General features: G+C 43.2%; 1 protein-coding gene across 2 annotated transcripts; it reads right to left on the reverse strand.

Annotated features, from left to right (window-relative positions):
- Positions 1-369: 369 nt before the first annotated feature.
- On the reverse strand, positions 370-19,161 carry DHTKD1 (dehydrogenase E1 and transketolase domain containing 1). Of its 2 annotated transcripts, none has more exons than XM_048301739.1 (17): positions 18,983-19,161; positions 17,085-17,240; positions 16,392-16,603; positions 14,546-14,740; positions 13,978-14,247; positions 10,780-10,951; positions 9,298-9,496; positions 8,135-8,447; positions 6,976-7,060; positions 6,233-6,372; positions 5,696-5,846; positions 4,652-4,758; positions 4,157-4,321; positions 3,701-3,783; positions 1,966-2,135; positions 1,362-1,447; positions 370-920 (listed from the first exon to the last, which is right to left on the reverse strand). In XM_048301739.1, exons 1-17 carry the CDS (start codon positions 19,140-19,142, stop codon positions 819-821), a joined length of 2,766 nt encoding a protein of 921 aa, XP_048157696.1. In that variant the 5' UTR covers positions 19,143-19,161; the 3' UTR covers positions 370-818. The 2 variants fall into 2 exon arrangements, with proteins under 2 accessions (XP_048157696.1, XP_048157697.1); XM_048301740.1 differs by lacking the exon at positions 18,983-19,161 and adding an exon at positions 17,897-18,886.
- Between the last annotated feature and the right edge of the window lie 4,589 nt (positions 19,162-23,750).

Raw genomic sequence — 23,750 nt, forward strand, 5'->3', positions numbered from 1 at the left:
ATCCTGTGGTGGCAAGAATGCTGCTCTGGGGCAGTCACACTGGGGTCAGCCTGGGATGCCCATCTTCCATTTGGCTTCACTATTCTCCCACTTAACCTCAATGTTTTGGTCCTTTATCCTTTGTTTCCCAATAAAGACTGATTTTTTTCCTTTCTGCAGATGACAGCTGTGCTCAAACCATCCCTTGGGATTTCTCACCCTCTGGGTGAGAAAAACAGTGGTGCCTGAAGCTTTCAGGAGCCATCCTGCAAGGTCCCTGCAATGGGAATCCTGCTTTAACAACTCCTGCACTGAGAAGAGCACCAACAGCCACAACAGATTGCATTCCTGGCCCTCAAGGAAAGAAAAAAGAGAGAATCCACAACATTCTGCTATAGAAATGGCTCATTCCCAGGCATGGGGAAGCATTTATTTGATCAAGCAGCACTAACACTTCCGTGGAAACAGAGGAAACAGAACCTATTTCCACACACGCACCATCCCAGGAAACTCTCAAGTGCAAATAAGCAGCATGATATAAGGTATTCCACAGTCACCTCACCAATTTGTCCCCTGGACTGGATTTTTAACTTTACGAAGACATTTTGTAGAAAATTGTGTAAGAGAACAGGAAGTATCAGGTGTAACAGGCACTTCTCATTGTTAAGTATTCCCCAACATGAAAAAATTGTTTAATCGTTACCAAACTTATTCCACCTTTGTTGTTTTTTTTTTCCATTTTGGAGAATTAAGAGTCTTAAGGATCTGGCTTTTTTTCTTCTTCACAGGAGGAGGCACTAAACATGACTGACATCCAGAGCAATCAGTCCATTGAAAACTCAGATAAATGTGTTGGTCAGAACATCTTCCTGCTGCTGATTGTGGAGGGTTCCAATGCCAACTGCTGGGGCTGGTAGAGGAGGTCTGCTCACAAGATGGAGCTGAAATTTGAGTTGTGGGGAAATTGTTAATGAAGGACAGAATCACATCTCGAGGTCCTGATGCCACAGTGATATCTGCTGTCAGATACTGGGCAGTCCCAGCTGGAGGTAATGCAGGAAGTTATCCCCCCATCTCCCAAAGACCATGGCTCCAAGGACATTATAGTGCATGATCTGCCAGAGCAAATGACACCTCTGCATTCTCCTCCTATTCCCCTACCTGGGATCTTTCATTATCCTGTCTACTTTGACTGAACACCATGTAAAATAAAGCTCCAGTCCTGCTCTTCACCAATGGTGCTATAAAGAGCAGAAGTAGCTGAAATTAGAACACATATTTGATTTAGGCATCAGAATTAGGTTTATGTTGTAAGCACCTTTGCATTCACGGAGAACTTCAAACTTCATTTTAAAGACTAAAACACCTGGGGGACATCTTACCTTAAGACCCAGCTGCTTTTCAAACCGTGGAGACACAAAGGACCATGGACCCATGTTCTGTGGTTCTTCCTGACTCCAGATGAAGACTAAAGGAAGGATAAGAGTACATAACAAACATACATATTTATCTTTCCAGCAAAGAAAGAAAAAAAATTTTTGTTTTCGTAGCACCTCTGTTTTTCTGTCTTGCCACTACCTTTGAAATGAAGGCATGCCACACTCAATTCCCTTGCAGGTCACAGCTGAATTCAAACCCAAAGTATGTCCACCATTAGGGTATACTGCGTGTATATTCTGCTTTTCTACTGCTGATTTCAAAAGCTACTAAAAGGGCTGGACTGCAAAGACCAATGCAAAAAAAGTCTCAAATGGTTTGCTCTAATTTTCCGTGCTGCTTCTTGGAAGCTAACAATAGCAGAGAAACAAGTTCTTTTAGCACAAGTGATAAACATTTCTGGAACATCCCACTCCAGAAACACTTGGATGTATGAGGGAGAGAACAAAGAGGAAAAAGCCACTAAAGCTCTTCATCTTAAAAGGCAGGCAACAGATTTAGTTCAGAACTTCAAAGAGACTAGAAAACAAAGGTAGAAGCCTGGTGGACCTTTGGCATGGTTGTATTTGCTCAACACTTGCTGTAGAGCTTCCAGGGGGAAAGGACAGAGCTCTTCAAGTCTCAGAATAGCTGTGCTGTGCTGCTTCTCTCCCAGTGTTTCTCTTTGCTTCACCAGAGCGTAGTAATGCTTTCCAGAACACAGCACCACACGGGTGACACTAAAATAAAATAAGAATGTTTCCAAGTTTAGTGTTTTACAGAAACTTGATGCAGAACAGCTTCACACTTCCAACCAAAGCAACCAGTCAAACTTCAAAGACAACTTTATAAAGCTAAATTGCTTCCCTTAGACCATCTTTTCTCTTCTTTGCTTTCCCCTCTCTCCCACTCCCCTCCAACAGTTGGCAACCTAACCTTTGGGCACAGTACGCCAGAGCTCAGAGGTCCTGTTTCTTCAGTAATTCTGGGAAAGTTACCTTACAATGGGATTGATCTCTCTTAGCCCTGACTATGTAAAAATTAAACACCCAGTCAAAGCTAGTCATCTCTGCACTCTCTGTAGAAAACAAACCAGAGGGAGAGAAGTCCCTCCAGAGGACAATTCTCTGCGATGCCAAAGCAGGATTGCCTGCTGGAGAGACACTACACCCTCCTGCAATCACAGAGGTCTTGGCTGTCTAATCTTACTGGACAAAGCAACGAGATAAACTGCACGCTTTGTGCCTCACCATCCCACTTAAAAAACCCAAGATGCTAAAGTACTTCCAGCCTTTTGATTGGGGGTCAGGAAGCAAATATGAAGAAGGCTCAGACTTGGGTACTACTGGGGCAAGGAGCAGATAAGGGAAAAAAAATTAAAGCTGAATTGGTCATTGTGAACAGGACTTACTGTAACATCTGAAGGGAGAGAGATAGAGATATACAAACACTTTATTATTGCCCCACCTCATAAGCTCAGGCATTCCAGCCCCAGAACAAAAACTCTGGGTTCAGTTTTGGGCCCCTCACGACAAGAAAGACACTGAGGTACTGGAGGCTGTCCAGAGAAGGGAATGGAGCTGGGGAAGTGTTGGGAGCACAGGTTCTATGGGGAGAAGCTGAGGGAGCTGGGGGGGCTCAGCCTGGGGAAAAGGAGGCTCAGGGGGGAACTTATCACTCTCTACATCTCCCTGACAGGTCGTAGCCAGGTGGGAGTTGGTCTCTGAGGTAACACACAATAGGACAAGAGGAAACAGCCTCAAGTTGCATCAAGGGAGGTTTAGACTGGATGTTAGGGAAAATTTCTTCACTGAAACAGTCAAGCAGTTGAACAGGCCTCCCAGGGCAGTGGTGGAGTCACCATCCTGGAGGTATTTAAATGTCTAGATGTGACACTTGGGACATGGTTTAGTGGTGGACTTGGCAGTGCTGGGCTAAGATTGGACTTGATGATCCAAGCTAAACAAATCTATGATTCTATGATTCGTCACAGCTGCTCCCAGTGACTGTCAGCTGATGGACATGGTGCAGAACAGGACCCACCAGGTTGGTAACTACAGTCACAAACTCCCGGTGAGGCCAAGGGCTGACAGACTGAACACTTCACTGTTTTGCAGACAGATGTTGTAACTACCAACAATTACCAGAAGAAAAGGAGAGGAAGTAAAACTAACCACAGTTGCCCACCATGAAACATTTTCCCCTCAAAGTCACCTCTTTCATATCACCTCAAATTTGAGCTGTTGGGTAGGAGAAAGGGACAGGACATCTCTTTTGAGCTTCTCCTCTAAGAAAGCAGAGCTACCTTTTAGGATCTACTAAGGAGTCACCAATGACAGGCTTGAATGTTGTCCCTGGGGCCATTTCTTCAAAACTTGATACAGCAGCCTACATGAAGGAAGAGTTGGAAGTTACCAAATCTTGCTGCTTTTCCCTCAGGCCAGAGTCAGAAAGAATACTGAGACAGGGTTTTGGTAAGTACAAAATACACAGTCTTCCCTCTCCTTCCCATTCCCAGTGAAAAGTGGGATGATAAGGTTCCCAAGGACACCATCAGATCAGGAATGAACCCTACTTCTAGCTCACCTCCACCCAGCTTTAATCCTCTACCTATTTGGCCCCAAACACGCAAAATCCCACTGATTTGACCCCAAAACAGCAATCAGAGAACACAGAGGAAGAAGAACAAGGGGAAGGGAACACAAAAGAGAATAAAGAGAAGGAGAAATAAAAGAAAGAGGAAGGACAATTTTCAGCTTACTGGGAGCCTGAGTAACACTTTGGGAGAAGCAACAATGAGAGGTTTCCTGAAGTTTCGGACCATTTGCCGCCGGAGTAAATGGAAATACTGTGCTGGGGTGGTGGGATGCACGACTGACATGTTGACCTGGTCACCATCAACTCCTTCTTCTGAGCTGTCACACATCTGTACAGGGGAACACAGCAATACCTTGTCAAAAGCAAACTCTGAGACCAATATGGAAGAAAAAATCCAGGCACAAGAGGCACACTGACCTGTATAGGAGCAGATTAGCAAATACCCGAATTCAGACATTGGTTGCAAGAGAGGAACAACTTCAGAGAAGAAATGGGTTTAGCATTTAACTGGCAAGATTACATCTGAACTGTCTCTTTTGAGCACGTTGCAACGAGGGCACCGGGAATCCCCATTTTGTATTTTTGCAGCACAGCTCCCAGAGCACTGACTGCCCGTGCTGTGCTGGGGATATGTGACCCTGAGAGGTGTGGTGGGTACCTGTAAGAACCGTTCCATCCGGCAGGACGAGTGCTCAGGGCCTGCACCATCATAGCCATGGGGAAGAAGAATTACTATCCCACTCTGAAGAAGCCACTTGGCCTCACCTAGAAACACAGAACGAGGAGGAAGGAAAGGATGATTTCCACAGAACATAAAGCCACAGAACACATTGCTTTGCACAAACTACTCAGGAAAAAGAAGAGCTAATTTCCACATCATTAAATACAAGCCTGAAACATGCTGCTGGCATTTTGTCCTGAGGTTCTCTACAGTGAAACAACACACATTAGGTGAACTGAAGTTTCTGAAATCATCATGTAGCTCTGGGCTCCCAGAAGACTTATGTCTCCACATGGAGCACATGACAGTGAAATTTTAAAACTTCATCTCTACATGTGTGATCCCAGCAGCATCCTGTGAGCCAGTCCTGGCTAACACAGCAGTGCTCATTCCCCTGAGCTCTGCCAAACCTCCTGCACAATATAAGAGATTACAGTCAAATCCAGAAGGTAATTCATCCCAGCTTCAAATACATGTGGGTGGGATAAGAGGGCCTCTAAATTTCCATCTATGACTACAGAGGTTTTATATCTGAGAACTCAGAAAACCTGTTAGAGTCAAACTTAGTAAGGTGGTGTTGTGGGGTTTTTTGTTTCTTTGTTTTAAATAATCACTATTTTCCTTCTCTATTGCTTCAGGAATTTTTCAGATGCTTCATAAAGGAAAGGTACAGTCTATAAAGCTATCAACCATATATACACACAGTAAAATAAATGTGGGGGAAGAAAGGCCATAAATATAATTAATTGTCCTTTTGTAATGACTGTACTCTGCCAAGGAGTCTTTCATTTTCAATGTACTGTCTTCACAGAAAAGCTGCGCAGAAGTCAGGACCTCACGGGCAAGCTTACAGAACTCCTTGAGAAAACAGAATTCTTTGCACAACATGTTGCCCTTTTACTTGAAAGAGGAAGGATTTTCTAAAAAAGTGCATAATACAAACGATTGATTCTTAAATATATTAGTTCCTTGTACACTCACCTCCAGAAATGAAAGTGTCAAATATTATCTGGGCTCCATTAAAGAAGTCTCCAAACTGAGCTTCCCAAATTGGCAGTAACTTAGGGCTCTCAATACTCATTCCATATTCAAAACCAAGCACAGCTTCTTCAGACAAGGGACTGTTACTCACCTAACAAAAGGAAATTGTTGGGAGGGGTGGGTGAGGACAAAAACAACCAAGGGTTAAGAACCCTTGGAATCAGGCAATCACTGCTGGGCACACTGAGGACATGAACTCCTAAAGGCAACTGAGAGTCTGATTTTTTGCTGTTTTGCTTTTGAATGAAGGCACTGAGGGGAAAAGAATAATACCTGATCTCTCAAGGAAAAGCAAACCCCCTTGTTAAAGTTGTAATTTGTAACAACAAAGAATAGGGATGCCCTGACAGTTTTTATGTCCCTGTATCTGGGGTTTGCCAGAACATACATACTGCCTACATATGTCCCAGCAGCTTTAAAAAATGGATTGTTTCAGCACAACTTGAAGAATCAGGTCTTGTGGGCCACAGAACCTACCTCTAGGAAACCTTTCTGGTCTGGGGACATGTGATTCAGAGGAATGTAGGTATCATCTGTCTCCTGGCAAACCAACATCGCGTGTCGTTGGCTAAAGGTTCCTCTGCCAACATCTTGTCCACTTAGTCTGATATTAAACCCTTGCCAAGCAACAAACAAAACACCAAATCAGCAAGTCATGGAAAAAGAAAACATGCAGGAAATAATTCTATCTCTTGTTATATCTCTTCTTGGATTTCCCCTCATCAGCAGCATCAAATCTGAGATGCAATTCTTAACCAGCAACAGCTCCAACTCACAAGCACACAGATGCTCTGACATTATTTTGGGTAAAATGGTTCAATTTACTGAAGCAAACTGAAAAAAAATGTGCATTCTGTATCATATGTAAATGGAGATTTGAATTCAGGCTAGAGAGGAAGGAGAAGAAATAGTAGCATAAAGCACACAAAGTACTTGGGAGCCCCACTGATGTCATCTGCACTGCTCACGTGCTCATCTCTATGCACAAATGTTTTTGGGGAGTGGGAGGGAGCTACAGTTCTTTGAAGATATTTAAGACTCAGTCTACAAATATTAGTGACATATAGGATTCATATTTACCTTCTCTTAGACCATGCAAATTGTCAAATTTATACATCATATCAATCTTTTTACTTAGAAACACCTAAAAAATCTAATGTTATCCTTTATTGACATTAAAGCAAAAATATTTTACTGTCTGCTGTCTAGTTGCCTCTTACCTTGGCTCAGCAGAGAACCAAATGCTAAAGTTTCAGCTGTTGCCCAGTCCAGCTTTTTTCCTTCCTCTATTTTTTGAACTCTTGACTAAACAAGTAAAGAACAAGAAAAAATTACTATTTTGTCTTTTTCCATCTGTAGCTCTTTTGGTGGCCCAGACTAATATTAGAAGCTAGGAAAAACACTACACACTATGGAGAGAAATGCTATATTCCTGCAGCCAGCTTAGGTTGAATTTGAATACAGTCTTATTTCAGCACATCCTGAAGAAGGTTGCCTGAGGACCACAAAACCATGGATGATCCATGTGTTCACCTCCCAGTCAACAAACTGTGGACTGATTAATTAATCCTAGTCTGAAAATATGAAAAATCTTAGCACAGCACAAAGTGTAGTCTTGGCAGACTTCTGGTCTGTCTGGTTAGCAGTGATGAAAGATACCAGGTGTAAGTATTTCAGTCTCCAGAACTCTTCCCTGTTCTGGCCTCCAGAACTGCAGACAAATGATCACACTGAGCTGTGGAGTTCTTGCCTTGGGCTGGGAAGACAAAAACATCAGTCTTTTGAAATACTCAACTCACATCCTCTCTCTGGCTGCCAACCAGACACCTGCACACACTCATCATCCATCAAAGGGAAACATTCACAAACCCAAAACCGCCCCAAACCAAACACAAACTTAGGAGCTATCAAACCCCGACTGTCAAACTTGGCCACATGTTGTCTTATGTTTATATATATAAGTCATAAAACACTCACTACTGGCTTTAGAAACTGTGTACACTATTGCCAGGTTCCTGAGTCATTCCCTCACAAAGTACTCATTCTAATTACCAACTATATAAATATTAGTAAGTTATCATAATAGTTTCTTTCTACTTGTAAGAATAATAAACTGTATATGAGCTTTTTTCTTCATTGCAATAAAATATTGTTGAAATAACAAACTAAGGTATATGGTCAGACCTGGAGAGGAAGATACATCTTCTTCAAAACTGGAGGAAAAATGGCATCATCTCAGCCTTGAAACAGAGTGAGCTGTTTTTCCTAGAGAATACCATTCTATTCTTTAACTGGAAACCCTGCTGTGTTTAGTCTTTTCCCTGTAACAGGCTGTACCTTTGAGCCATGGGATCAGAAGTATCATGATATTCTACTCACCTGTGCATAGGTCTTCAGGAGATGGCTGTGCATCTGGAGCTCTTTGGGCACCTCCACAGACTTGACTCCAATGAACTGCAGGAGTGGCACAGGCATCCCGGTGTCCCAGGTGGTGATTTTAGCAGAAGGCTCAACAAAGCCCTTCCAGTGAGCCTGCAGGTTGGTAGGAGGTGGACTGTACGAAGTCACGTTGGCAAGGTGATCGTTCAGCTTGGAATAGTACGTGGTCTTTATCTCAGACACTTCAGCCTCAGTCATGAGCCCAGCAGCCGTGAGGTGTTCTGCGTATGTGTCTGGGATACTCTTACGGGATCTGCCAGGGAGGGAATCAAACCCCATAGATATTAAGCCTAAAAACAGTGTCACAGGAGAACAAGGAAATACCATCTTAGTACAGTCAGGTACCATGAAAAACTCATATGAACAGTGTCCTGGTCCATTATACTTATTTGCATGAAGTTCACTTTCCTGGCTTTTCAGAAAGATAACAGTTCTCTTAGAGATGTGTTTTATAGTCCTTTATTAATAAAAGTAAAAAAAAAAAGTGCTATAATTGGCAGTTAAAAGTAAAAACAAGTCAAAACCCCCTCTGTGCTACCATGCATATTTTCTTCAGAGAAATTCACAGTAGGATTTCCGCACTGGAGAGAATCAAGGCAACCATTCCACAAATGCTTCACCTAAAATACCAGAATTCACTGGCAAGTGAATTTTTGTGTGTTTTTCTTTGAGGGTAAGGATGGAATCTGAATACATTTAAATGCTTATAGAGATGAGTCCCCACTGGACACAGCAGGACCAGGCAAAGACAGGACAAACATCATGCTGGCTTCCTGCCCATTCTCCCACATTATTCATGCTTCTCCATGGCACACAGAAGGCAACTTTGCCCTCTGATTACCAGTGGTCGGAAATTTGAAATCCAAAAGCTATGTCCAAGATTGTTCTACGAAAAGCACCAAGCCACACATTCAAGAGCCAACAGTAGTGATTGCCCACATTAACATCTCATTATCAGACTCACACTGTAGTGAAGGGCTGCTGACAGTGTAGCTGCATTTACATAAAGACCTGTGGATATGTCAAAGGATCTCACACAGAGACTTCTGTTGCAGTAGCAAGACTGAGGTGGTGCAGACATATTTTGGTGGTGCAACCCTTACCTGATGATTTTGTACATGCTGGGGTTGGTGAAGAAGGGCTCATCAAGCTCATTGTGGCCCCACTGCCTGTAGCACAGCAAGTCCACGATCACATCCCGGCGGAACTGGCGCTGGTACTCCACAGCCAGTCGTGTGGCACGGACAACTTCCTCAGGATCATCCCCGTTCACATGGATAACTGCACATCCAACAATTTTACCTGCCCAGGGATCCAAAACAGAACAGGAATCACACCCAGCCCCTTCCAAAGAAAGCAGATACACACCTGTTCCGCTGAAACTACAGACAACCCATATGAAGTAAATATAATAAAAACAAATCCAATAAAGATGCTCCTTGGGATGAGAGCTGGGGTAAGGAGAGGAGTCTTGCCTGCGAGAAAGTGCAATTAGCCCAACCTGTTGTATTTGTCAGTTTGAGCACAACTTCTTTATAAGCACTTTTTCCCAGAGGACTTCCCAGACACAGTTCCTGCGTCATATTAATCTGGTAGTATACAGGGATTGGGAGAGAACTACTTGATTGCTTTTCTTTCAAACAGAAATTGAGTTTTATTTCCTTCTTATCCTAAGTTATCACTACTATGAATTCATACAGGCCAAAAGCAACTTTCTCCCTTATTAGTAGGGAATATCATTCTGTCCACTGCTCCTCCAGGCACAGAAATCTCTTCACTAAAGAGAACACTCTAAAGTTTCAATATCTTAACACCCTCTCCTGTATGGCAATTTGGCTGTGAGCAGCAGTGCTCCTTTGTACCTGTCCAAATTCTGAGAAGCTAAGATACTTCAGCCATTCCTGGCCCATGTCAAGTTTTTCTCCCTAGCAAAATACTAAAGCTCAGCTACAGCCCCTCCTCACTGACAGGTAAGAAGAAAGGAAAACTAAGGAAGGAGGCAAAAAACCAAACCCAAACAAAAACAATCCATAACACAAAACCAGCCCAGGGAAAACAGTAATAACATATGCTATCTACCTTATCAGATTTAATGAACCTACTTGTTTGGTTTGATGAAACCATAAGACAAACAGTTGACGTTAGGTCAAAAGCATACAAAAGTGTATTTTTACTTATAGGAGACATATTCAAGATAACTAACTACTATGTCTCTGATCTTACTGATAATACATCTTATAATACCTTTTCAAAAGCTGTCAATAATATGACAGAAACTAGATGAGTTATAAAGATTTCACTGAAATCTTGCAATTATTTTGTCACATCCTGTAAAAATGTGACAAGATTTCCCCTTGATATTTAGTCTTTGCCATAAAGAAGATAGGGGAGGGCGTATTTTTAGCACCTGAATTGCTGCTAGTAGGAGAGAATAATCAATAATAATTTTAATTTCTACTCTACCATGAAACTGGAGTTATATTAGTCTCTCCCTAGAGCTGACAGGCTGTTGCTATAAAAAGTCCATTGCACAGCTTACACTTTCTGACACAACAGGCAATTGCTTGTGACTCAATCCTACATACCAATGTCACTGCAGTACAGAGACGACCTTCCTCGCTCTGGAGGAGTGGTATATCCCAGCTGGTTATTAACAATCAAATGGATGCTCCCACCAACTCTGAAATGTGGTAGATTAGAGAGGGTCAGTGTTTCAGGAACAATTCCTTGTCCAGAGAAAGCGGCATCTCCATGAACCTGCATCAGGGAAGAAGATGGAAAAGTCTCATTAGGAAACACTGGAGGAACAGCAAAATCAAAACCATAACTCATTAAGCAAGACCTTCTAAATTGAGTACATGGAACAGATACAGTTCCAGCTGGACCCACTTCTTAATCCCTCTCAGAATACTGTTTCCATAACTTGAGAGTTCATATAGCCTTACCACTAACACGTCATAGCAGCCAACAAATGTACATAACTGCCTGATGTAATCCCTACCTGGAACTGACTATAACCTCTTAAAACTGTCCCACAAGTGTCCAGGTGACTGCAAGTTTCCTGGCTATGGCAAAGCTGCAGCAGAGGCAAGCCACTGACCCCTGAACAAAGGGAGCCACAGTATTCACTACACCTTTGCTGAAGTTAAATGTTGGTGAATTGTGACTGATGCCCATTTCCACCTTACCAAACAGACAAGAACAGAAAAACAAGTGGAAAATGAACCAAATGGAAGCACTCAAAACAAAAAAAACTTTCAGAAGGAAATAAAACCTAAGTTCTTAGTTACATTTCAAAATAGCAATAGCAAATAAATATTGCAAATAAAAAAAATTGTTTGGAAGGGGAAGGTAGAATACTGTGATATCCAACCCAGGTTTCCAAAAAAAGCTAGAGATACTGGAGTGAATATCATCTAGCATTTCAATGTTTTGAAATTGGAGACAGTTCTCCATTGATGAGTATGATCACAGCTTCCTCAGAATGCAGACTCAATGATTTGCAGATCAAAGTAGCTATGCAGACTGATGTACTTTCTTATTGAAACCAATGACAGTTCTACTTTCTAGCTATGGAATAGTGGTTTCAAGCCTTCTGCATGTACGCCAAGGTAACAGAGGTGCAATCTACCACTGAAGCAGCAGCACTGGGTTTTATACCATTCCAATACAGATTTTTAAGAGGTATCACAGTAAAACAAAGGTAACTACTGCAAGAGAGACAAGCCAGGGTCCCCACTCTATCCCTTACCATGCTACACTTGTTCCTGAAATGTTGGGTTTTCGCTTTTCCCTCCTGGTTTCTTCTGCTGCCTAAGAAGGCTACATGTCTCGGTGATAGCATTTGAGTGAAGACCCTAAAACATCTGAGAAAACTTTATGGCCTTTAGCACATCCCAAAGCATTAAAGCCTACAGACAATGTGACTATTCAACTACACAAGACTCTTCATATGCATCTCAAACCCCAGAGGATTCAATTCCTGTGGTGCAGGTAGGATTTTACCCATTCTACCAAAAAGATGGAGACAGTTTTTGCTAGGGCACATTTTTCTCTGGGCTGCATTAGCAAAAAGCTAAAAGAAAGGTCATCATCAACTTTAATTCACCAAACAGTGATGCTGAGAGTGGAATTTGTTTCTGGGAGATATTACTCTCAGATTTCGTTTCAAATCAGAAACATCTGTAGTTGCCTGATATCCAGGAAGTGGAGTTAAGCTATGTGAGAAGGTGAAAAAGAAACCTCTCTCCAGCAGAGATGGACAATTAAATGCTGCAGAGGTGTCCTTGGGCAGTTAACTGAGAAGAGTTTTATAATCCTTACAAATTCTGAGCACACTGATGTTCCAGAAAAGAAGACCTTCAGACCCTGGACAACGAAGCTCACCACTGACAATGGCACCTTAACTGATCTTTACTCATTCTCCCCTCAAGCTCTGGCACTGACACTTGTGGAAGAAGAGAAGAAATGCCAGTATAAACTTCAGTTCAGAGTTCAGAGTATCTACACTTCTCAAGAGAAAGCACTGTAAAAACAGAAAGTCCAAAGAGAAACAAGATTCTGAAACACAAGGTGCCTGCTTTCATCTCTTTTCTCAGCTAGCTGAATGAGAGCAGTTAACAGTTACAACTAAAAATTTGCCTGTTTTCAATCTAACTCTTGTATCTCTTGAAGACAATCACAAGTAATGACATTCAGGTTCCATGATACATTTTCTTCCTTTTAGGAATACTTTGAGTCAGTTTTTTACTGACATGCAGGCGTTTAGCTCAGAACCAAATGTTTCTCTTCTCTGTGATGCAATCCTCCCTACCACTCCAAATCCTAAAAAGTTGAATATTTCTTGGATAGAGAGGGTCCATTTATCCTGAAGAATCCTTGTTTAAGGAGGCATAGTACTTTCATTACTATGTGGTGAAGATCTAACGTTATGAGAAAGAAACAATAGTATCTTCTCAAACTAAGACATAACTGAAAGATGGAGACACACTGGGCAGCCAAAGTTGCCTGCAATTGCATGCTCTAAAGCCATTTTTTTAATAAAAAAACAAGAACCCAAACTTGCCCAGAATATTTTGCATTCTCATTTCTGCTTTTTCAGAATATCCACACCCTTCTAAGAGAAAGCAAAACATTTTTTCAACTGAAATACATTTTCACTCCTACATGTAACTTCCTCCATGTTTGTTATACTTTACAGAACATTTTTGCCCAGCTTGTTTTTACTCCTGGTAAAACATTAAGAGTTTGACTCACTTGTTTTTCCAAGTTGAATTCAATGCAAGAGAAGAAAATTGGTGGAAGGAACTATTTAGGATTGCTTCTACAGCTATACAAGTCAGTTCAAGGAGTAAAAACTAATTCCAGCAGTGTCTTCAACAGTACCATGACAAAATGACAAAATTCCAAATCCTCCTGAACATTTTTCAGCCTTGTTGACAGCTCTTCTCCAAACCCATTAATTTGAAAGGCTTCCAGTGGTGGTTTAAATACAAAAGTGAGGAAAGAGCACACATAGCTCTCAATGCAGAATATTATTAAAATAAAGGGAGTTATCAGAATCAGTTATTCAGAAGTCTTAGAAGTGAAATTATTTAAATGCCAGCATCATCAGATATGCCACCTGAAACTCTTCCTTGCCCTACTCTTTCCCTATAAAGAGGATCCCAGTTCTTGACATCATACATTAATTCAGTTTTGCTTGATACGTCTATGTACACTCCTATTGACATTCTAGTCCTGTAAGTCTTACAAAGATCAATTACAAATTGTAAGCAAAATACCTGCAGGCAAATAACTTTGTCCCCAGGCTGTGCAGAGCTCTCTGGGGAGTAATCTCCATCGAGCAGAGTCTGTTGCCTTGCTCGTGTCTTGCCCACAGCCACTGGGTTGATGGCTTCTAAGTGTGAGGGGTTGGGGAGCAAGGTGACGTGCACGGGTCTGTGGGAGCCGAAGTCAAGATCTACAGAAGATGTCAAGTGGGAGAGAACATCCCCAATGGCTGCTGAATTCTCTGGAAACTCACTCAAACCACGCATCTTGCGGAACATGAGCTGCATGGAAACAGATTTGGTTAAAACCCTTTTCTGATTCATTGACGTGTTGAAAGAAAAACTCTCTCCTACTCCTGAAATTGCAAGGATGCTTCTAAGTAACAGCACATAAAACCCTTCATTAGAGCTCCTTCAACAGTCTCCTGCAGACAGTTCACTGAAGTGTTGATTGGAAGGGAGAACACTCTCACACAGGTAACATTTTATTGCTCCAGCATTTACAACATGGCAAACTTGTAGGGGTTTATTTTACTGCAAACAAACCAGGCAACTGCCTGTGAGATCATAAATCTCGTACCTCGGGAGGAAGCTGAAGTAAGCCGGCGAGCAGATTAAGCCTTCCCCGATGAGGCATTCCAATGATGATATCTGTGACCCCGCTGTAGGCACACATCTTGAACAGCTCGTGGAAGAAGCCCATCATGCTCTCTGCTCCTTCACCACCATATCGCTTCACTGTGGCAAACTTGGTGGCCAAGAAGTGATCAAACTCCTATTAAAAACAGGAGAACTTCAGTATTAGGCTATTTTAAGTAGCAGCCTTCTGTTCATAAAATTGAAATATAATTTATGTTTATACCCTTGAGGCATACAAATCTAAACATACCCCTGGAAAGTCTCAGCTCACTCCCCACCCCCACAGTCTGAGACCGGAAGCTATGACGACTATGAAAAATCAGCTCTTATCTCCTCCTAAGCAGAAAAATGTTGGATTGAGGACCAAACTTTCTCTGTCTGACATGGAAGGTGCTTCAAGAAGAACTGTAACACCAGACTAATTTACAAATTCCTTGGTAGTTTACCTGTTTTAGGTGGAAATTAAGGAATGGTGTTCTTTTACAATATAACCCATAACTATCTTGAGATACAAAGTGCTAGCAAAGCAGTGTTTAATTTTGATTTACATTAGGCACAGTCCTTAGTACATAGGTAGAATGCTTGAGAGAAGAAAAATAAAGGAATCTGTATTTACTTCATTTTCTTCTCACTTCAATCCATTCACCTCCTCCTAGAAAGCTCTAATAAGTGACCAAGTTTTGGAAGCACTGGAAATTTCTTTAGTTTTTGCAGCTGAAGACAGAAACTCAATGAAATCTGTAACTGAGAAGGGAAGACTAAGCCACACCCAAAGATCTGAGCCAAATGCTAGTTGAACAATATTAAGTTCTAAGGAATAACATACACAAAACTGATCACATATAAAAGCAGTTTATTTCCTGTCAGGGTTAAATTATACACTCTTAGTATAGTTCTGGTCATACTGAAATCAAAGTAGGGCACATCAGGGTCCCAATATCAACCTCCTGTGTCACCATCAAATTCCTCTAACTGCCAAAGAGGCAACAAAAAAAAGGAAGTGGGCCACATACTTCTGTTTAGTCATTGGTAAATATTACATTTAACACTCCTTCCACTTGGAAAACTGGAAACAGGGACACTTTCCCAGATCCTGCTCTTCTACCTTTCCAACCTTCACAGATCCTTCTCTTCTACCTTTCAATCCTTCTGGATAACATGGGAAGAAAAGGGGGAAAAAATTAAAACTTTTCACAGTACAAAAGTATTGGAATAAATTTTCTCTGTACATTTCAAAAGTGCATAAACATTTCACTTCCTTACAGAAGGCATTGAACAAAGGTTCCTTCCTGAAAAGCACCGTATTTGGCAGTGCTATATGATAACACCTCAGTCCAGCTCTGATTTTTTCTTCCAAAACCTTGAGGGACAGCATACTTTAAGGACAGTAAAACAGATCAGCATGAGGGTGAGAGGGAACACAGAGCAGCTAAGCCAGAGCACAAGACTTCACAGAGCTCTGCTCAACCTTGTGCTCCCATCAATAACATTTAATATGAGCTGTCAGATCATTAATCTTAGAGGATCTCACTTTTGAAGACTGATTATTCATGGGTTTATAGCATCATTATTTCAGTAATGGCTGGTAAGTAAATTCAGCAACAAACTCCAATGAGATTCCTGCACTGCACTGCTTCAGGCAAAACCTTGTACTTCTTCCTCCTGCACACTGTCAAAGCCTTTCAGGACAGTGATTGTTCTTTTTCTGCATGAATCATGTCCAGAACAGTAAAGGATCCATGACAGACCCCATGACTATTACAACCCAGTAACAGGGAACAAAGTACCTGGGACTCCAGCATCAGTTTGCACAAGTGCTTTTTCTCTTCAGGTGTAAATGCTTCTTGCTTTAGCTCTTCAAACCTTTTAGCAAACCATTCTCTCTCCTCCAAAGTTGGAAGCTGGCTTGTTTCTATGGAAATATGCCCGCAGTATATATGGTCCAGGTAAGCCATCACATCCTCTACAGAAGCCTCCTCTTTTCCCATGTTTATAAGTCCTGGTGGGAAATAAATGTTATTAGTCAATTTGGGGGAGGAGGGGGAAGCACTAAGACCTGTTTTAGAGAAAATAAAGCATTGAGAGAGAACCCCCTCCTTTGTTTAAGGCGACAGCAAGACTCCAAGGGAGCCAAGAAGAGACAATTCTTGACTTCTGCCCTTGTACTTTCAAATCTTCACTACAGTGTTAGGTATTATGGTAATCATGGAATGTTACAGTAACACAAGTAATTAATGTTTAACCTCAGTAGCTGTAGGAACAAGTACAAATTTTCATGGTTTCTTAGGATGCTGGAAAGAAGCCTCTCACTGCACTACGATTTCTGCAACAGACATGTAGGCTGAAGTTGACAATTTCCTGTCCAACAGTTTTCATTACTGATTGAGCCACCACTCAATATCTGACTCTTCCACAGAGGCCACAGCCCCTCAATAAATCGCCCACGAACAGCATTTGCTGTGATAGGGCTGTGGACTCACCTGTAGTAACGAGAGGACCCTGAAGAACTTCAGCCAGCTCTTGGATTTCAGGTACCATGTTCATAACAGCCCGGCCAGCAAACAGTGGGTTTATTTTGGCTGCTTTGTGGCCATGTTCAGCATAGGCAGTTATTAAACGAGCAAGAGCATGGTCAACTAAAACCAAAAAGAAAGCAGAACAGTTATCACACACATGCTCAGATTAAATTCACTTACAGCATCAACACAGGAATGTTTTGTCCGCTGGCAACCATCAAGGTTCTGGCTGGAAAAAGAGCTTTTCTATGCAGCTGTTTCCACTTTATTAACCCACAACAGCTCCCATCAGCAAACTTCTACATCTGCTCCCCCATCCAATACTCAAGCAAGTACACTCTAGATTTCCCTCACAGCTCCCCTCATAAGTTAGGCTCCTGTACACATATGAAAAGCTATTTCATTTTGCTTCAAATCTCTTCACAACAGGTATGTCCAAGTCAAGAACAGCACATTACTAGTGTATAAAGTCTTATTTCCTAAGCCAGCTCAATCCTATCACTTATGCTCCCTAGTTCCTTGCTGGAAAGACAGAAGGATTGGGCCTTAACAATAATTCAGGTCCCATGACTTCAAGAAACCAAAAGTCTGTCTGCAGGAGCCAAGAGCATGTGCTGAGCCAAATGCTGTAAAAATTATCAACAAAGACAGAATTTGACCAGCTGAGAGGTCACACACACATTACTGTCACTGAGCACAGGCACAGACCAGGGTGATAAACTGCAAACAATAAAACATACTGCAAGCACAGTTTGCTACAAATTAATGATACGAACCAGTTTATAAAGCATTCCTGATGTGGAGGGTTTTTTCATCCTGGTAGAAACACAGCACTGACAGTAGTCAGGTTTGAAGGCTTTTGTTTTCCAAAAATTGCAATTCTCAGACCATATCACAAAGTTATTTCTCTGACATTTGTATTTCTATTGCCGACACTCTCCTCCAGCCATTACAATCACAGTCGGCCCATTCAAAGCAGGCCCTTTTCTCTACTGGGTTCTACAGCAGAGGGACATAATCCAGACATAAGGCTAACATCACCCACAATGCTCTCAGAAAGGAGGCCATTTAATGCAATTTAAAAATATTACATAAATATATGTTAATCATTAACAAGGAGGCCACTTCGTGACAGGCCTCAGTGTCCAGGAGTTATTTGTTTCACTCCTGCTTCTGGGCAGTGGGTTTAATTCCTACCAGAGTCTCCAGAGTAAAGGTAACGCAAGGACCACACTCCTACCTTGGAAAGTCTTCTGCTTGCAATCACATTTCTGCACTATAAAACTGAGCTGAAAGCAACACAGTTATTGCTACAGGAGAGAGTTACCTGTATTTAATAATGGAATCATAGAATGTTAAGGGGTGGGAAGGGACCTTAAAGACCATCCAGTCCTAACCCGCCTGCCATGGGCAGGGACACCTCCCGCTAAACCAGGCTGATCAAAGCTTTATCTAGTCTGGCTTTGAACACCGTCAGGGCTGAGGCATCCACAACCTCCCTGGGCAACCTGTTCAGTGTCTCACCACCCTCAGTTTAGCTAGTTCAAGCACCATGATATAAAAGGAAAATGACAGGCGCGTGGCAGAGGTACTTCTATGAGCAGAACTCTCCGAGAGCCCATTGCTGAGGAAACTTCAGCAGTCGGTGCTCTCACAGCCACTTCAGCCCGTGGAGCGGGGCCAGGCACCCCACGCTTCCAGAAGCTACAGCCAAGAGCTCTCGGAGCGGGTCTGCTCTGCGCTCTGCCCCGCCGGGAACAACACACGCGACACCTCAGAGCGCCCGCTCCGTGCCCGGGCCCCGCTCCGGGGCAGCCTCCGCCGCGCTCCCTCCGCCCGGCGCGGCCCCGGGGGTGTCCGACCTGCTCTGCCGGCGCCGCGCTGCTCCGCCGCCCGCCCGCCCGCCTCCTTCCGCGGTTTGTAGCCGTAGACGCCGCGCTCGGTGCGGTACCAGCGCCTCGGGCCACCCCGGCAGAGCGCGCAGCGCACAGCCCGAACCCCCGCCAGGGCCGCCATGGCCATGGCTGCGCTGCCGCCGCCGCCGCCACCGCCCCCGGACCCGCCCCGAGCCCCGGGGGCGGCGCCCGCAGCGGGGCCCCTCAGGGGCTCCTGCAGTGCCGAACTGGTAATGTCCTGGACTGCGAGCGAGGGACATCTGGAGTGCTGTGCCCAGCGCTGGGCTCTTCCGTGAAGGGAGACAAGGAGCTATGCAGAGGGTCCAGCGGAGGACACAGAGATGAGAAGGGCTCTGGAGCATCTCTCGTATGAGGAGAGACTGCGGGAGCTGGGCCTGTTCAGTCTGGAGAAGACTGGGAGGAGATCTCATGAATGCATATAAATGTCTCAAAGGTGGGTGTCAAGAAGTTGGTGCCAGACTCTTCTCAGTAGTGCCCAGCGACAGGACAAGGGCCATAAAATAAAACCCAAGAAGTTCCACCTCAACATGAGGAAGAACTTTTTGTTGAGAGTGGCACAGCACTGGGACAGGCTGCTCAGGGATGTTGTGGAGTCTCCCTCTCTGGAGACATTCCAAACTCACCTGGATCTGTCCCTGTGTCACCTGCTCCAGGTGACCCTGCCTTGGCAGAGGGGTTGGACTGGATGATCTCCAGAGGTCCTTTCCAACCCTACTCCAGTGAGACCCCACCTGCAGTGCTGCCTCCAGCTCTGGGGTCCTCAGCTTAGGAGGGACATGGACCTGTTACAGTGAATCCAGAGGAGGCCACCAAGACGATTAGAGAGATGGAGCACCATTCCTAGGAGGAAAGGCTGAGAGAATTGGGATTGTTCAGCCTGCAGAAGAGAAGGCTTTGGGGTGACTTAATTGAGGCCTTCCAGTACCTGAAGGGAGTCTGCAAGAAAAGATGGAGAGGGATTTTTTACAAGAGCATGTAGTGACAGGACAAGGAGGAATGGCTTCAAACCAAGACAATATAGGTTTAGACTAGATGTTAGGAGGATGTTCTTTGCTGTGAGCATGGTAAGGTACCAGAACAGGTCGCCCAAGGAAGTTGTGCGTGCCCCATCTGTGGAGGTGTCCAAGGACAGATTGGATGGAGCTCTGAGCAAACTGGAATTGTGGAAGGTGTCCCTGCCTGTAGCAGGGGGTTGGAACCAGATGATCTTTAAAGGTCCCTTCCAACCTCAACTCTTCTGTGATTCTGTAAACTTTGTGTGAATGCAGGCCCGGGGTACTGGCAAACTCCCTTTCTGTGGGCTTGGTTTTGCTTGTGTTGCCTTCACAATGAGGAAATCAAAGAGTATGTTTTGTCCAGATCAAATCATGGTATTTGCCTTTGGAACAGGTGGAACTGGATTTCAGAACTGAAATCAATTCTGACACTCCGGTTAGTCTGGAATTTTATGATATTCACAGTTTTTGCAGAGGAGTCACTTGTGTTCCTTGAGGCCTATATGGTTGGGTTTATGCATATTTATAAAACCCAATTTGGGAGAAAAATAAAAATAAATGACCTCTAGTGCTGCAAGGAAGGCAAAAGGATACAGCTACAGAAGGACTGTGGACATGTGGCCAACACAGTAAAGTGTAGTAGAAATGTGGCTGTGAATATTAGTATTTTTTTCAATTAGAATGAAGGAACCTTGAAAACAATGCTGCAAGATTATGTGATTTTTTTTGAAACTGACAGTAGAGAGGGAGAAAAGGTTGATACAGTTAAATATTTCCATTCAGTGTTTGGGGAAAAAGATAAATATTGCAAGCAGATCACAGGATGATGAAATACTTTTCCACAGTTCCTAATCAAATACCAGTCAAACAGCAGATATCAATATGGTTTTGCTTTGAATCAAATAGGTACTTAGTTGAATATTTCCCAATTAGCACTGATAGGAATAGGTTTGAACATTAAACATTTTCCAGTTTCTCCAATGAGATGTTTCAGTCACACAATGTGGATCTCAGGGAACTAACTGAATATTTGGATATATAAGTTCCCTTAATAAGGGTTTAATAAAGTCTAAGCAGGTGTTTATGAAATATATATCTCATCAAGTCAACTTGTTGGGGTTTTTATGTGAATCAAAATCCAGTTAATAAAGATTTAAAGTACTTTGCAGATTTGCCAGCTCAATCATCTTGCGTAGGACGTGATAACATGACAGAAGTGTTGCTGTGGCTGTATCTAGGTCAAGGAAAGGTTTTGTTGACTTCGGTTCATGTCTAAATGTGAGAAGGTGGTACCCTGTGCCAGCAGAAACACCACTGCTGAGGGCGTATGCAAAGTGACTCTCCCAGCCTGACTCTTCTGGCGCAAAGCCTGTCCTAGAGAAGGCTGCTGTGCGAGGTTGATTCAGTACTACATGATGCTCTTGCTAAAAAAACTTGAAATGCTCCAAAACTAAGGCTGTACATACTAAATAGTAAGTGTCTGACTACCTGGGAAAAGGGGAGCACTGGGAGTATTTCTAAAGGAACGATCCCCCTTGCCACTTCAGTAGTTACATCAACCCCCAAAAACTGCCCACACCTTGAGTGCTGATGAAGTTTGTCAGCTGGAGGTTAAGTGGTGAAGAGAGGTTACCTTGAAGCTGAATGTCAAGATGGAGATAAGCAAACACAATTTATTTTAACAGGACGAGGTGAAAGCTTGAAAGAGTATGTGCACTAAAATGTAGCTCCTTTCCAGGAAACAGTGGGTATAAATAATCTCCAAAAATCATGAGAAAAAACCAGATGGGTCTAAAAAAATTATGTGAATATCCGCTCACTCGGCAAAGAAGATAATTTGCTGGATTTGGCTACAAGGGAAATAGAGGACAGATTCTACATTAGGCCAGTATTTGGCACAATTTGAATACTATGTGAAAACCTGGTGCCAGTAATTGAGAAAACATATCAAAAAATTTGGGAAGAAGAGCTTCACGAATTAAAAAAAAAGGCATGCTTTATGTCTGAGATTTAGGAAACGACATCTACCTGGTTTTGGTTTTGGTAAATCAGTACAAAAGCTTGATTAGTGTGTGCACAAATGAAACAGGTACTTTAGGAGGAAAAGTTTCCTGAGCTACCAAAGGTAAAACAAGATTTGCTTGCATGGCCTTTACAAGAGAAGAGCTCCAACATAGTTGTAGCTAAGGGAGTGTGGTATAAACACAGAAGGAGCTTTTGCTTTCCTTTCAAAGCTGCAGTGATCATGCTTTTTATTCATGTTAGAAAGGCCAGCAACATCATGCTTCAAAAGAAAACAAGCTAACATCTCTTGATGTAATGCCAGAGCCACCGATACTTAACCTAGTATAACCCAATCTCCCCTGAAAAGAGTAATCCAAAGCCACCCATTGATGGGCCAAAGGATTGGTGCCTTTGGAAAATAAAGTGCCAACACTAACATGGATTTTCTCTCCCCCTTTTTACTATGTTCTGCCATGGATCTTCTCCACTCCAGTGAATCAGTTTAATCAGCATGGTAGTTTAAGATATTTTGGCAAGCATATGGGATCTTTGTGAGCAGGGACATGTGAATGATCTGTGTCAATAACAAGCATGACTTCATCCTTTCCAACTTGTCCAAAAAGAGATTTTTAGACACATCTGCAAAATCAGCAATGAAGTTAAACAGCAGGGAGGAGAGGTCTTCCCTGGAAAAAAAAAAACCTGTCTAGTCCTGTACCAGTTGGCAGAGCACACCTAAAACTGCATCAGTAAACAGTGTCTTCTGTTGGGGCCGACTCTTGCCTCGGAATAAAAAGCGACTTTAACAGCTGAATAATCTCATTATGCACACCCAGGCCTGTGCCTGCTGTCACAGTCCAGTATCGCTGAAGGCTTGTTCTAAGCCTAGGGGGGTGTAAACGCTTTCCCAACCCAAAGAAAAAGCTTGTCAGAACCTGGATTTGAAATGTAAAATAAAGACCAGATTCTCACTCTGCAGCTCTGGGCTGTGCCAGCTTTCTCCAGCTCACACAGCTTTAGAGTTGCCCAAGAGGTGATGCTGTGCCCAGATGCGCAGGCAGGGAGCGTTTCCAACAGATCAGAGTTTTGTGCCACTGAATTCACCGCTGTAAAATACCCTCAATGCCCATGTGGGAACAGTGACTGGGCAGGAGGACAGAGAGACCAAATTTAGACTAGAAAACACACCCAGTGGCAGAATCAAGAATCACAGAATGACAGAATGAGTGGGTTTGGAAGGGAACTCTGGAGATCATCCAGTCCAACTACCCCTGCCAAGGCAGGGTCACCTGGAGCAGCTGACACAGGAACACATCCAGGTGGGTTTAGAATGTCTCCAGAGAGGGAGACCCCATGAGCAGCCTGTTCCAGTGCTTTGCCACCCTTAATGTAAAGAAGTTCTTCCTCATTTGAAGTGAAATCTCCTATGTTTTATTTCATGGCCATTGCTGTGTTGCTCAGCACCACCGCAACCAGCCTGGCACCATCCTCTTGGCACGCACCTTGGAGATACTTAAGATACATTCATGAAATCCTCTCTCAGTCTTCTCCAGACTGAACAGGCCCAGGTCCCGCAGTCTTTCCTCATTCGAGAGATGCTCCAGAGCCCGCCTCATCTCTGTGGCCTCCGCTGGACCCTCTGCATAGCTCCTTGTCTCCCTTCACTGAAGAGCCCAGAACTGAGCACAGTAATGGACGCCCACTAAACCACCACT

This window comes from Corvus hawaiiensis, chromosome 4 (assembly GCF_020740725.1).
Source record: "Corvus hawaiiensis isolate bCorHaw1 chromosome 4, bCorHaw1.pri.cur, whole genome shotgun sequence".
Lineage (NCBI taxonomy): Eukaryota > Metazoa > Chordata > Aves > Passeriformes > Corvidae > Corvus > Corvus hawaiiensis.